General features: G+C 39.1%; 1 protein-coding gene across 2 annotated transcripts in view; it reads right to left on the bottom strand.

The window, feature by feature from the left end:
* Positions 1–9,435: 9,435 nt before the first annotated feature.
* Positions 9,436–15,541, bottom strand: part of GRAMD2B (GRAM domain containing 2B) — a 112,046-nt gene continuing 105,940 nt past the window's right edge. For both annotated transcript variants that reach the window (XM_049873499.1, XM_049873505.1), the window contains exon 14: positions 9,436–14,385. In XM_049873499.1, coding sequence (XP_049729456.1) covers positions 14,344–14,385 — 42 coding nt within the window. In that variant the 3' untranslated portion in view covers positions 9,436–14,343. The remainder of the gene's footprint in view (positions 14,386–15,541) is intronic.

The raw sequence follows: 15,541 nt of genomic DNA on the forward strand, positions 1-15,541 counted from the left end.
TTGATTCAGAAACAGGTAAACCTCCTCTTTTCCTGGAAGGCCATGTGGTTGGTTCTAAGCATCCACCTCCGCAGTAGGTGTGTGGTCATGGGGGAATATTTATTTGGAGAGCCAAATAGAAAGCTGGTGGCCTTTCACATATTTCTATTCAAATCATTGTGGTTACTCATCTCAGGGAAAACATAGTTCCAACTCTTTCAGTGCCGTCTCAGATTATATTTTTATGCCATTTTATAGCTTTAAGCACTTTACAGTCTTCCTTATTTCATATTCATTACCACTTCCCTAAACAATAGTTAGCTTAACTTTTACTACTGATTTAGGCTTCATGTAAAAGTGGAAGAATTTAGATTAATTCACTAATTGGTGTTGAGAGAAGAGGATAGTTATTGGTAAATGAAAAAAGAGTTGGCTCAACATCTCCCATTTTGTACTAGGATAAAAATTCCAAAATATTTAATATTGAAATGTATAATAAAAGGAAACCACAAAAAGACTACAATAAATGTTGGAATTAAAAAAATTGATAATCTCAGGGTAGACAGAGTCATTATAAGTATGACATAAACCCTCAAACCCAAAAAACCAAACCTGTTGCCGTCGAGGTGATTCCGACTCACAGGGATGATATAGGACAAAGTAGAACTGCCTGATAGAGTTTCCAAGGAGCACCTGGTGGATTCGAACTACTGACCTTTTGGTTAGCAGCTGTAGCACTTAATCACTATGCCACCAGGGCTTCTGATATAAACCCCAGACTCTATAAAAGAAAAGCTTGATAAATTTGAGTATGTTAAATTTTTTTTAAAAAACCTGCTTTGCAAAAGACAACCAACCAAAACAAACACAAAACAAACAAAAAACCCCATAAACTCAGATTTAAAAAGACTAAAAAGGCTAAATCTACTCATATATACAGCTTCCACAAATAATTCAATTGAAAAATGGCCAATGTATTTGAATACATAGCTTAATGAAAAGTAAATGGAAGAAGCTCTTAAACATATTAAACTCTACCTTACAATAAGAGAGTGGCTAATTAAAACTACAATAGTTTTTGCCTTTTAGATTATCCAAGATCTAAAAGGCGATTAAACGCTTTATTAATGAGGTTCGGAGGAAATAGACAATCTTGCATATTGCTGATAGGATTCTAATGTGGTAAGAGCTCTGTGGAGGACAATTTGAAAGTACATATTTAAATTATAAATGCGTCTACTCATTAACAACAACTCTACCTCTGAAAGTGTATCACAGAGGTTCTCGAATGCATGCAAAATAATAAATAAACAATTCATTGCAGCCCTGTTTATAAAAGCAAAGAATTGCTACAGATGACTATTGAATTCATCTCACTTTTGGAGATCTGTTTTTATAGCATTCTTTCTTCTAAATTAATGATTATTCCTAACATTAAAAGTACAAAGAAAAAGATCAGTAGGGTTTGAGAGGGCTCAGACCTTCAAAGAGTCCAAATACAGTGTCATTTTCTTATAAAACTTCATTCTGGCAGTATGATCAATACCACCACAAGGCTGCAAGACAGCCCTGCCTTAAGTGAACTCTGCGTCGCAGTGTTAGAAAAACCACGTTAGAGGAAAACATCAATATCCTACACTGCTCACTGATCAGACAAAAGAGTGTAAAATACAATTGAAAATATCCCTAAATGCTTCCCAAGAGTTAAAATACAATGACGGTGAAACTGATGTGCACGCTGGCCCACAGCTCCTTCAGTTCTTTTACCAAGATTGCCTATAGACTCTGCAAATGGGGAGTGGGCTGAGCCTGGTTATTGGGCTGAGCACACTAGGTCACTGTTGGACTGGAAGGTGCACTACCTTGTGTTTCGCTATCAAATTAACCATCTTCCTCCTTGTTATCTAATTTTCTTTACTCCAGGGTGACTCTTGGATTTATATAGTTCAGCAGCCATTCTGCTTTGACCGCGCAATCAGTACCCTGCCTTCAATTTTCTTCTGTCAGTAAACTACCTCTCTGGAACAACTGCCTGGCAGATAAATTGGGTCACAATATGTGTGTCTGTAAAGCTGACAGCACATCACATCCTCCACACAAGCTTACACAGATAAACCGGGCCAGAGAGCTGGCATTATCATGTGACCATTTCTCTTATTTCTTAGTTTAGCAAGAGATGGCTTAATTTCCCATGGGAGAGGTTAACCCTTGAATGGAAAGCTGCCACAGCCTTGGGACTGAGGGAATGTGCAGTGGAGGAAATGCAGATTGCTCATTCACCGCACTTGTCTCTGAAAGTACTGTAGTCGGTGTAGAGATGTAACACCAAGCAATCTGGAGAAGACTTTCACGCTCCCTGACTGCTGGCTGCCTCCGACTGGTTTCCTAACTGAGCAGTCACCAGATAAGTAACTGTTTAACAAGCCCAGTGCTGATGGGGAGACAGACTGGAAATTGTGGATAGTTCATATTTTTTTGAAATGGAAAGGTAAGGGTCAGAGTCCTTGCTCTGTTTTCAATCTAAAATAGCTAATACAAATTTTAATCTTTAAATAGGGAATAAATGCAGATTTTTATGGAGTTTTCTTCTAAGTTCAACTACATGGACTTCATCATTACTGAGGAGTGCCTAAATTGGCAACAGCAGAGACCATCACTGAGCCCCCACTTAGTACCATTTCCCTGTGGACCAGTCGACAACTTGGTGGTATATTGATTACACTGAACCTCTTCCATCATGGAGGGGAAAGAGATTTGTCTTCTTCGGAGTAGACACATATTCTAGATATTGATCTGCCGTCTCTGCCCATATGCTTCTGCACTCCATACCTCATACCCCATTGTTTCTGATCAAGGAACTCACTTCGCAGCCAAAGAAGTGCAGCAATGGGCTCATGTCCATGGAATTCACTGGTTTTACCACATACTCCATCACCCAGAAGATGCTGGCTTAATTAACAGTAGAACGACCTACTGAAGACTGTTAGGCTGCCAGGTAGGAGAAACACCCTCAAAACATGGGGTTCTATCTTATAGGATGCAGTAGATGCTATGAATCAGAGACCAACAATGCGCACCTCTCCGATCAGCGTAGGAAGCAGGAGTGGTTCCTCTCACTATTATAACTAGTAGCCCACTTGCAGGGTTGTTGCTTTCTATCCCTGCAATTCTACTATTTGGGAGGTTTTAGTTCCCAAAGTAGGAGTGTTTCCACCAGGAAAAACAAAAAATGTTTCCACTGAACTAGAAGTTAAGTCTGCCACACATTCACTTTGGTTTTCTAATGCCATTAAACCAGCAGGCAATCAAACACTACAGTAACAACAAACAAGAAATACAAAGAAAGAAAAAGGAACACAAGACCAGTAGATTTTAGACTTTTCAGGAATAAAGATTTGGGTCACCCTACCTAGTACAAAGAATTGTAACCAGCTGAGGTTCTGTCCGAGGACAAAGGCAATATGAAATGGATGAGGAAGAAGGAATATAGAAGAAGGTTATAAGTACACTCTTGTGTCCAATTACAGAAATGAGGACTATAGCAGTCATGCATATTTTCTTCCTTTTTGTGTGTGTGTGTGCACACATGCACGCATGTATGGTATGTATACTATAAATGTGCGTATATTAACTATTTTCTTCTCTTTAAAATTTTATACAAATTTTGTTGGAGTTTAATTTTATCAGTTAATCATTATGGAGAAGAATATACATATAATAAAAAAAAAAAACTGTGACCAAATTTGAGAAGTAATTAATATAGCCTAAAGATTGATGGTGTGACTCTCTCCCAGAAATGGTTATGATGAATGTTGGAACTTCGCGTCTTGGTATTTTCAGGAACGGGCCCTGGTGGCGCAGTGATTAAGCATTTGATTGCTAACCAAAAGGTTGGCAATTCAAATCCACCAGCTGCTCCTTGGGAACGCTATGGGACGGTTCTACTCTGTTCTACAGAGCTATTAAAAGGTGAGAATGTCTTCCATGGAATGAAGGCTAGTTAGAAACACAGAATTGTCTTTCTTTTTAATTTTCTTTTGCTGTAGGTGAAGCTTTACAGAGTAAATTAGCTTTTCTCATTTGTAACATTGGCTGCAATTCCTGTGATGTGTCAACACTCTCCCCTTCCACACCCTAATTCCCCGTTTCCGTCTGTAAGCTTTTCCTGTCCCTTCCTGCCTTCATTGCTTTTGGGCAGGTGTTGCCCTTTTGGTCTCACATAAGTGATTAAACTAAGAAGAACTCTCCTGTCCCTTCCTGCCCTCATTGCTTTTGGGCAGGTGTTGCCCTTGTGGTCTCACACACATGATTAAACTAAGAAGAACGCTCCTTATGTGCATTACTATTTGTTTTATAGACCTGTCTAATCTTTCCCGGCAGGGCGAACTTTGGGAGTGGCTTCAGTTCTGAGTTAAAGGATATCTGGGGGCCATAGTCTCTGGGGTTCTTCCAGTCTAAGTCTGTTTTTTTTTTTTGGTAAATTTGAATTTTGTTTTACATTTTTCTCCTGCTCTGTTGGAAACCCTCTATTGTGATTCCTATCAGAGTGATTGGTGGTGGTAGCCGGGCATCATCTAGTTCTTCTGGGCTCAAGCTAGTGGAGGCTGTGGTACTTGTGGTCCATTAGTCCTTTGGACTAATATTTCCCTTATGTCTTTGCTTTTCTTAATTCTGCTTTGCTCTGGACAGGATGGGGCTAGTAGATGTATCTTAGATGGCCTCTTGCAAGCTTTTAAGACCCCAGATGCTACTCACCACAGTTGGATGCAGAATATTTTCTTTATGAATTTTGCTATGCCAATTGACCTAGATGACCCCTACAACCATGATCCCTAGTTCTCAGCCCCAGTAACTTAGTCCCTCAGGGTGTTTGGATGTGTCCATGAAGCTTCTATGGCTTTGCCTTGTTCTATTTGTGCTGACTTCCCCTATATTGTGTACTGTCTTTCCCTTCACCAAAGTTTACACTTATCTATTCTCTAGTTAATGATTTCCCCTCCCCAACCCTCCCCCTTCCCCTAGTAACCATCAAATATTGTTTCTTTCTGTGTGTAAAACTTTTCTTGTGTTTTTATAATAGTGGTCTCATACAGTTTGTCCTTTTGTGATTGACTTATTTCACTCAGTATAATGCCCTCCAGGTTCAACCATGTTGAGCTATTTTGCAGATTCCTCATTGTTCTTTACTGTTGTATAGTATTCCACTGTGTGTATGTACCACAATTTGTTTATCCATTCTTCTGTTGGTGGGCACTTAGTTTGTTTCCACATTTTTGCTATTGTAAATAACGCTGCAATGAACATGGTTGTGCATATGTCTATTCATGTGATGGTTCTTATTTCTCTAGGATATGTTCCTTAGAGTGGGATTGCTGGACCCTAAGTATTTCTATTTCTAGCTTTTTAAGGAAGCACCGTATTGAACAAGGGATATCATTGCTGATGCCGGATGGATCCTGGCTGAAAGCAGAGAATACCAGAAAGATGTTTAGCTGTGTTTTACTGACTATGCAAAGGTATTCGACTGTGTGGATCATAACAGATTATGGATAACATTGCAAAAAATGGGAATTCCAGAACACTTAATTGTGCTCATGAGAAACCTGTACATAGATCAAGAGGTAGTCATTTGAACAGAACAAGAGGGTACTTCATGGTTTAAAGTCAGGAAAGGTGTGTGACAGGGTTGTATCCTTTCACTATACTTATTCAGTCTGTATGCTGAACAAATAATTTGAGAAACTGTACTATATGAAGAAGAACGAGGCATCAGGATTGGAGGAAAACTCCTTAACAACCTGCAATATGCAGATGACACAATCTTGCTTGTTGAAAGTGAAGAGGACTTGAAGTACTTACTGATGAAGATCAGAGACCACAGCCTTCAGTATGGATTACATCTCAACATAAAGAAAAAAAAATTCTCACAATTGGACCAATAAGAAACATCATGATAAAGGAAGAAGAGACTGAAGTTGTCAAGGATTTCATTTCACTTGACTCCACAATCATCATCCATGGAAGCAACGGTCAAGAAATCAAAAAACGCATTGCACTGGCCAAACCTGATGCAAGAAACCTCTTTAAAGTTTTAAAAAGCAAAGATGTTATCTTGAAGTCTAAGGTTTGCACTTGGTCCAAGCCATGGTGCTTTCAATAGCCTCATATGCATGCAAAAGCTGGGCAATGAATAAGGAAGACTGAAGTAGAATTGACTCCTTTGAATTATGGTATTGGTGAAGAATATTGAATAACACCACAGACTGCCCAAAGAATGAACAAGTCTGTCTTGGAAGAAGTACAGCCAGAATGCTCCTTAGAAGCAAGGATGGCGAGACTCCATCTCACATACTTTGGACATGTTATCAGAAGAGATCAGTCCCTGGAGAAGAACATCATGCTTGGTAAAGCAGAGGGTCAGCAAAGAGGAGGAAGACCCTGAAAAGATGGACTGACACAGTAGCTGCAACAATGAACTCAAGCATAACAATGATCATGATGATGGCACAGGACTGGGCAGTGTTTTGTTTCTGTTGTACGTAGGGTTACTATGGGTCGGAACCGACTCAAGGGCACCTAATGATAACGACATATTGTTTTCCATAGTGGCTATACCATTGTACATACCCACTGGCAGTGCATAAGAGTTCCAATCTCCCCACAACCTCTCCAACACTTGTTTTTTTTTTTTTTTTGATTAGTGCCAGTAATGTCGGGGTAAGATAGTATCTCAACGTAGTTTTGATTTACATTTATCTAACAGCTAATGATTATGAGCATTTCCTCATGGGTCTTTTAGCCACCTGAATGTCTTCTTTGGTGAAGTGTCTGTTCATATCCTTTGCACATTTTTTAACTGGATTATTTATCTTTTTGTTGTTGAGGTGTTGCAGTATCTTATAGATTTTAGAGATTATATGCTTGATGGATATGTTGTAACCAGAAGCTTTGTCCCAGTCTGTAGGTTGTCTTTTTACTCTTTTGGTGAAGTCTTTTGATGAGCATAATTGTTTAATTTTTAGGAGCTCCCAGTTATCTAGTTTATCTTCTGGTATTTGTGCATTGTTAGTTATAGTTTGTATTCTATTTATGCTGTATATTAGGGCTCCTAGCATTGTGCCTATTTTGTCTCCCGTCATCTTTATCTCTTTAGGTTTCATATTTAGGTCTGTGATCCATTTTGCATTAGTTTTTGTATATGGTGTGAGGTATGGATCTTCATTTTTTTATAGATGGCCATTCAGTTTTGCCAGCCCCATTTGTTAAAGAGGCTGTCTTTTCCCCACTTAATAGACTTTGGGCCTTGGTAAAAGATCAGCTGACCAAGAATGAATATATCCCTGGTTCTCAATTCTGTTCCATCGGTCTATGTGTCTATGGTTGTACCGGTAGCGTACTGTTTTGACTACCGTGGCTGTATAGTAGGTTCTGAGATCAGGTAGTGTGAGGTCTCCTATTTTGTTCTTCTTTTTCAATAATGCTTGACTTACCTTTGCCTCTTTCCTTTCCATATAAAGTTAGTGATTAGTTTTCCCATCTCATTAAAGAATGCCATTGGCATTTGGATCAGGATTGCATTATATCTGTAGATCGCTTTGGGTAGAATTGCATTTTCACAGTGTTAAGTCTTTCTATCCATGAGCATGGTAGGTTTTTAGAATTCTGTTTTAAGGGAGCTCAAATATGTATGGAAGGGTGTATATGAATCCTGAGTAGCCAAAGGGGTGAATAATAGGCAGTTATTAAGCTATTATCTCTCAACGCTAAGCCTACCATTCTATACATTGCTCTGTGATGCTAATGCTAAGACTACAAGCCACATTTCTGTTTTGCTAGGTTCTCCCTGTTAGATTCTGCCAAAAGGGGGCACTACAGGGAGCTTACGAGGCTGGAGGGGGAAGAAGTGATTGCTCTTTCCTGTTTGTTCCTGCGGACTTCTTAACTTCTTCCTGCTTCTGTGAGCCTTGCCCTATTTAAACTTCTTTACCCTGACAATGGCAATTTATTTCTGTAGCAGCAGTTGAATCCAGTTTTCAGGTTTTACATTTGCAGAACCAGCCGCATCGTGCCCCCTCACAGACACTAGCACCAGCTGGCTGTGCCCTTTCACCAGAGGTCTGAGTGTCAGCTCCACAGAGCCCCTCCTTTGAGCTTCTAAGCTTTAATAATTCCACACTCTTCCTTCTTGTTCCCTCACATCTGGTGGTGGTAACTACTTCTTGTAATTGTTACCTTCATGCTATCTGAGTGATCTATTTCACTTTTTTGCTACCAAGTTAATGAATCTTTCTACCTGGTTCTCAGTTCTTGATGTTAAGTTTTCTATGATATGAGACTTCCATTTCTGTCTAAGACGGAGTAACAGGCTCTGAATTTATCCTCTAACTTGAAACAACCAAAAAGTCCAGACAAAATATATAACACAATGATTTTCAAGACACTGGAAATCAGGTAATGAAGGACGGTAATCCCCGAGAGAAGGGGAACAAAGGAGGTGAGCCCTACCACTGCCCCAGCTTCTTGCCTTGAGAGAGTTTTCAGGCTACAGTGCAGGGAGAATCCAGGCAGAGCCTAGGGGTCTCCTTGAGCCGCCAAAATGGAGCTGGAAGTAAGCCTGGGTGGCTAGAATTGCAGGGTACTGGAGTTTGCAGGGTAATGGAGAGGAAAGAACCTCTCTCTGAAAGACATGAGGACAACAAAAACGCAAGCCAAACACTCCAAGAAAATATTTTCAAATCATGTATCTGAATAAGGACTTTTATCTAGAATATATATATATAAACTCTTAAAGCTCAATAATAAGAAAATAATCCAAAGAGACTGGACAAAAAGTATGAACAGAGGCTTCACCAAAGAAAATATACACATGATAAATAAGTGCATGAAAGGATATAAAATATATATAGTCATTAATCAAAACCAAAACAAGCCCATTGCCACTGAGTCAATTCTGACTTATAACAACCCTATATGACACAGTAGAACTGCCCCATAGGGTTTCCAAGGAGTGGCTGGTGGATTCCAACTGCCCACCTTTTGGTTAGCAGCCTGAGCTCTTAACCACTGCGCTGCCAGGGCTCCATACAGTCATTAGGGAAATGCAAATTAAAGAGATACTACAACACACCTATTTGAATGTCTAAAATTTTAAAAGACTGATCATATCAAATGTTGGTAAGGATGTGTATAAACTGGCACTCTCACGTACTAGTGGTAGGAATGTAAAATGATACAACCACTTTGGAAAAAGTTTGGCAGTTTCTTAAAAAATTAAACATGCACCTAACATTCAACCCAGCCATTCCACTCCTAGGTATTTACACCAAGAGAAATGAAAGCGTGCGTCTGTACAAAGACTTGCATGGCAAGGTTCACAGTAGCTTTATTTGTAATAGGCAAAAACTAGAAACAACCCAAACATCCATCTACAAGTAAATGGATAAACAAATTGTGGTGTATCTGCATATTAAGGAATACTGTTTCGAAAAAAAGTAGAATGAACTATTAAAACATGTGACAACATAAATGAATCTCAAAATAATTATACTGAGTGAAAGAATCCAGATGGAAAAAAGATTATATACTGTATGGTTTCATTTATATGAAATTTTAGAAAATGAAAACTAGTCTGTAGTGATAGAAAACAGATCAGTGACTGCTTGCGGATGTGGGGGTGTCAGGAGGGGTTGTAAGGGGATTACTTAGTAAATATAAAGGTGTTAAAAGTTAAGTAAAGGTGTTAAAAGTTGTTAAGTAAAGGTGTTAAAAGTTAAAACAAATCAGGATGCTGTTAGGATGATGCTGGTAGACGAAACTTCACAAATATTCCCTTTAGCAGCAAACAAAGCTACTTCCCTCCTACTTCTACTGCCTCGGATTGCACTCTCAGGAAAGTAGCTTTCATCTTGGGACAAGCAATTCCAACTAGGTCACAGGCAAGATTATATACTATATAATACTATATATAGCCCATATATGTGCAGACAGGAAGGAATAGAGTTTAACATAACCCTGGAATGGAAAAGGAGAGAAGGGGTGATGGGATTTCTGTCTGGTCAGGGCCAAGAATGAGGGGCAGGGGGTTGAAGAGCCTACACTGCTTGAGTCCAGAGATTATTGGCCAGTTTACCACCCTATTATCATATGAGGCAGAGCCCTGATGACACAGTGGTTAAGGGCTTGGCTGCTAACCAAAAGGTGGAAAGTTCGAATCCACAGCTGCTCCTTGGAAACCACATAGGGCAGTTCTACTCTGTCCTACAGGGTCACTGAGTTGGAATCCATGGCAACAGGACATCATATGACAGAAGGAATGAAAACAAAACAAAATGCACTTTTACATACAGTTGAAAAAACTATATGCACATTTAGTCTAGAGTCAATCAGCAACAGAACAAGCAACGTTCTCAACACATAACTGTAGATTTCTGGATACTGGGGAAGGCATGCTACCATGGCTAAAAATAGGTGCTGTAGTGGCAGGACAGGAGGATGTGAGTTGCCTTGTATGACAGGCTCTCTCATTTCCGTGTATCAGAAGGCTTTGTATAATCAAGGTCATTTCCAGCAAGAACACTGAAAGTGAGAATTTCTGGTGGAATTTTTAAAGATTTAAGGAGAATGGGTTGTGTAGTTCACCAAAACCCACTGAGCCAGTGACTTTGCGGGAAGCAAGGCTTACATTCTCCTCCCATTTTTCATTACTGTATATACTGGGATTATTCGTAGGGTGGACACTGGGTATATAAGTTAGTTTAAACATAAAGTTGTTAGTTGCCATTGAGTCAGTCAGGTCTCCACTTTTTCAAAGGAGAAAAGGCATCTGGACACAACAGAGAAGTACTGGAGACACAGCAGTCAAAGATGCTTCACCTAATGACTCAGATTTTTTTTTTGGCAAGAATTTAGTAAATCATCATCATTAGCAGGGGCAGGCTTAAACGAAGAGTGAGAGGAATATTATTTTACCAGACTGTTTTTTTAGAGGACCAGGTTATGACCCAAAATGATGGCATAACTATTATAGATCTGTAGAACTTTGACTTAGAAAAATGCTTTTGACAGGAAAATTGCCTGGGCTATTTAATATGTGTCTACATTCTTGAGATTACCCGGCACAAACAGATAAACCTGAACAGCATCACCTGAGTTCTGCCATTATTATACATAAATCAAAATAACAACGTACAGGATGACCCACAATTTAAGTCAAATTTTTTTACCCTGAATCCATGAATTTATGAATAGAAATGAGTTATGTAACATAAGGAAAAGGCACTTTAAAAATGTGTCTGGAACGGTTTCAAAGAATTGAAAAATGAATACCTGGAAAACACCTTGGAGCGCTGTGAAGTAAAGGAAGGAACCAAACTAAAAAACCAAACCGATTGCCTTCAAGCAGATCGCAACTCATAGTGATCCTACAGGACAGAGTAGAACTGCCCCCTAGGGTTTGAAGATGCTGCTAGTAGATTTGAGCTGCTGACCTTTTGATTAACATGACCTCTTAACCACTGTGCCACCAGGGCTCCATAGGAAGGAAAGTGGCTTAAATATTTACAAAGCTTGGAAAGTTAATATCAATAATAGCATTTCCAGTTTACTTAAGATGGGTAATTTCTATTCACCAAAATAAATAAAAAAAAAAAGCCGTTGCCATCGAGTCAATTCTGACTCCTAGTGACCCTACAGGACAGAGTAGAACTGCGTCATAGGGTTTCCAAGGAGCAGCTGGTGGATTCGAACTGCTGACCTTCTCATTAGCAGCTGCTGTCTTAACTACTGTGCCACCAGGGTTCCAGGAAGGTAATACGCAAGTTTCTAAAGGCAAGGTGCATAGTGAACATTTGCCATTATTTTGGCCATGCAGCATCTGAAACCTCTTCTTATGTTAGAATTCCCTACTTTTCTGTCTAGGAGGCAGAGTCTGAAAAATCTGATACTTGCTTTCAGACATATGACCTGAACTTTACCATTCAGATCCACCTGTGTCAGATTTTGACCCAGGAGCTACTAATAAAAAACAAACAGACAAAAACCCCCAAACCAATAATAACAGCTAACCCTAGAAATGATGGAGCTTCGTCTCTCTGAAGAGTCAGCTTGGAGTGGTTGCTATGAAGTTCGTGGTGCACAACCAGGGCAGTGCTGTGAGGGGTGGCTGCTGTAAGATCTGAGTCTCTGCTGAGAGTCACCAAGTGTCTTTTTAATTAACTCCTTATCTGATTTAAAAAGGTAATAAGTATTACAGAAAATACAGAAAGATTAATGCTTCCATCAGCATGTCTGTATGTGTATTTACATACATGTACACACATACATATATGTATTGTTCTCTTCATAAAAATGGATCATTCTATATATCCTACCCCTTTAAGGCTATTTTCTATGACAGTCTTCAAAAATACATTTTTAAGATAGCTGCATCATTTAACCATTCTGCTACTATCCAATATTTAGATTCTCTAATATTTTGTTTTCATACAAGTCTCAAAGACAACTGGTTTTGGTGTTTGGTATACATATGTCAAATATATTTAATACCAAAGAAAATGGTATATAAATCTTTGGCCATATGTCTGATTATTGCTTTAGGATAAATTCCCCGTGGCAGATTACTAATTCAGTGAAATTTGAACCTTTTTAAGGCTCTTCATACAGTTCTAAAATTTGCTCTCCACATGTGGCTGACCCACTCTTGAATCTCTAATGGGCTTTGAATATTGACATAAAACTTTTGTAAAATTTGAATGCCAGACACGACATTTTCAAAAATGAAAATGGCACCTGGTATTGGACTATACTACTTGCCTGACGTGGCTATGTGCTTTAGAGACATTATCACATTTAACCCTCACATTGACACTTCTGTAGATACTTTCAGCCTCATCAATAACATGGGGGAAAATGGCCAAATATCTTGTCTAAGGTCATACAGCTCATAAAACATGGAGCCAGGAATAAAAGTTGGCTTCTGATTTCAAAGTTCATTTTCTTTTCATTATACCATTCTAACCCAAGAGCCTAAATTATTTTTAAGCCTTGAAATGAGTACACAGGAGGAAAGAAGTATGAAGTAAGTTAGAAGTAACAGAGAGCAGGTGGACAGTTACAAAGCATATTAAGTCTTAGTTAAAGGAATTACAAACAGACAAAATGCAGTGTTAGCAGGGCATTTTTACCAATGAGCATTTATTAAAAGCTTAGTAGTGCACCAGGCACAGTTCTTGCCCAGTAGGCTAACAAATAAAAATGATGTAACCAATTCACTTATTAGCTTATCTGATTAAATAAAATACATTTCATAGAAATGATTATAAAATACATTGCAGATAGAAAACCGAATATCTTTTTATACATACAGATTTTTTTATGGTACCCTATATAATTAATAAAAACCAGTCAACCATTATGGTAAATAGAAGTTAGCAAACCACCAGTTATTTCTTTATTTTAGGCAGCAAAGGAGAAAAACATGCTTTCATTCTGCTGAAATGGATTTCGGCATTTAATACAGACATCCTAACATTGCTAACATAGTCCACTCACAATCATAAAAAATTCAGTGTTTTTCATCCTTTAGTAAGTCACTACTGTACTTTTTGGTTTAAAGATTAGTTTTGGTTTCAACGTTAAGTTTAATTTAGTACTTCAGTTCCATGCCTCAGGGATTGCTGACCTGGGGTGAGTGAGAATCACTCCAATCAGGTATTAGTCACAGGTACAAGACAAAACAAAACATAAACGGGATAGTTTAATTCACTGAATTTCTTGCCAATACTTAATTGAGAAGGTTTAAACCAGAAAATAACAGCAGAAGGGGGAAGCATGTGGATGTTATTTGTTTGACTCAAGCCTGCCCATTAGAGACACTTCCCGTTTTTTCTGGAGAGTCAGGGCTACTTCTTTAAAGGACCTTAACAGCTACATAGGTATGTGATATATCCCTTAGTTTCAAAGTTAGTTATGAGGGATGAAAAGGAGGGAAAAAGAGGGTGGCAAAGACTAAAAAGGAAGGGAGTGGAGTGTGTTTGCTGACACCTTCTTCCAAAACTGCAAAACCATTATCACCCAAGAATGTCCAGTGGGCCCTTCCTGGAGACTTCCAGAAAACTGCTTTCTTCAGGCAGCTGCAATGAAAAAGTCCTTGAAGAGTCAAGGTTAACCTTTATTGCACAGGAACCAAGATTAACCTCTTCCTCCCCCCCTTTTCCTGAGCTGGAGACCTCCAAGCGCAAATGTGGCTTCGGATTCCCATCCATGAGCTCTTCCGACCAGCAGGGGGCTCTCCACCAGAACGCCTCAGGGAGCACCTTTTTCAAAGGGAAGTGTGAGGTATTACGTTGGCCCAAGCAACCAGGTCGGTCAGTCCCCATTCTCAAGCAGCTTTTGTAAGTTGTTTTGTATCTTGAAATAATAAAAGAGAAGCTCCTATTATTAAATAAAATGGGGAAGATTAAGGACATATATACAATGCTTATGATTCCAAACCTAAACCCACTGCTGTCAAGTCGATTCCGACTCATAGCAACCCCACAGGACAGAGTAGAACTGCACCATAGAGTTTCCAAGGAGCGCCTGCTGGATTCGAACTGCTGACCTCTTGGTTAGCAGCCTTAGCACTTAACCACTAAGCCACCAGGGTTTCCCGCTTGTCATTAAGTCGGCCTTAAATAAAAACTACATAAGGGTTAAATTTAGATTAGGCAAACAAGTGTTTTCAAAATGCAATAGAGCTGTTTGATAATCCACTTTAAACTGAAAAAAGATAGGATTGTGAAAAAAAAAGGGATTGCACTGAGACAAAAACATCAGTAGAGACAAAAAAATGAGACAAGAAAAAGAACAAAGCATTAACACCAGGTGTGACGCAAACCCAGTCAGCACCAAAAACCAAAAACAAAACAGACAAAAAACAACGTTGCCATTTGTTCAATTCTGACTTATAGCCACCCAGGGTAGAATTGCCCCATAGGGTTTCCAAGGAGCACCTGCTGGATTTGAACTGCTGACCTGTTGGTTAGCAGCTTAACTCGCTGTAGCTCTTAACCACTTGTGAAAATGGTCTTTACAGAGCCCATTCAATGGTTTTAATCAGACAAACACCACATAATAATGTCTACCATCTTATTAGACATTATACATTTCTCTGTAACACTCTGAATTTCATACGGATAGGGATTTCGTCATTATCTTTAGATTTCAAAAATACAACCCACTGTTGGGCATTTAAAATGTGTTCAGTAAATGATTGTTGAATAAATGAACTTTAAAGAATTCAGAGCAAGAAATTCTCAGCAACTAGTATTGTGATCCATCACCCGTCTGTCAGTGTGTTGTATTGTGATGGCTTGCACGCTGCTGTTATGCTGGAAGCTATGCCGCTGGTATTTCTAATACCAGCAGGGTCACCTATGGTGGTCAGGTTTCAGAGGAGCTTCCAGATTAAGACAAATTGGGAATAAAGGCCTGGCGATCTACTTCTGAAAATTAGCCAATGACAGCCTTATGGATCACAACAGAACATTGTCTGACTAGTTTGCTTTGGACACGTCATCAGGAA

Source organism: Elephas maximus, chromosome 2 (genome assembly GCF_024166365.1).
Source record: "Elephas maximus indicus isolate mEleMax1 chromosome 2, mEleMax1 primary haplotype, whole genome shotgun sequence".
In the NCBI taxonomy this organism is placed as follows: domain Eukaryota; kingdom Metazoa; phylum Chordata; class Mammalia; order Proboscidea; family Elephantidae; genus Elephas; species Elephas maximus.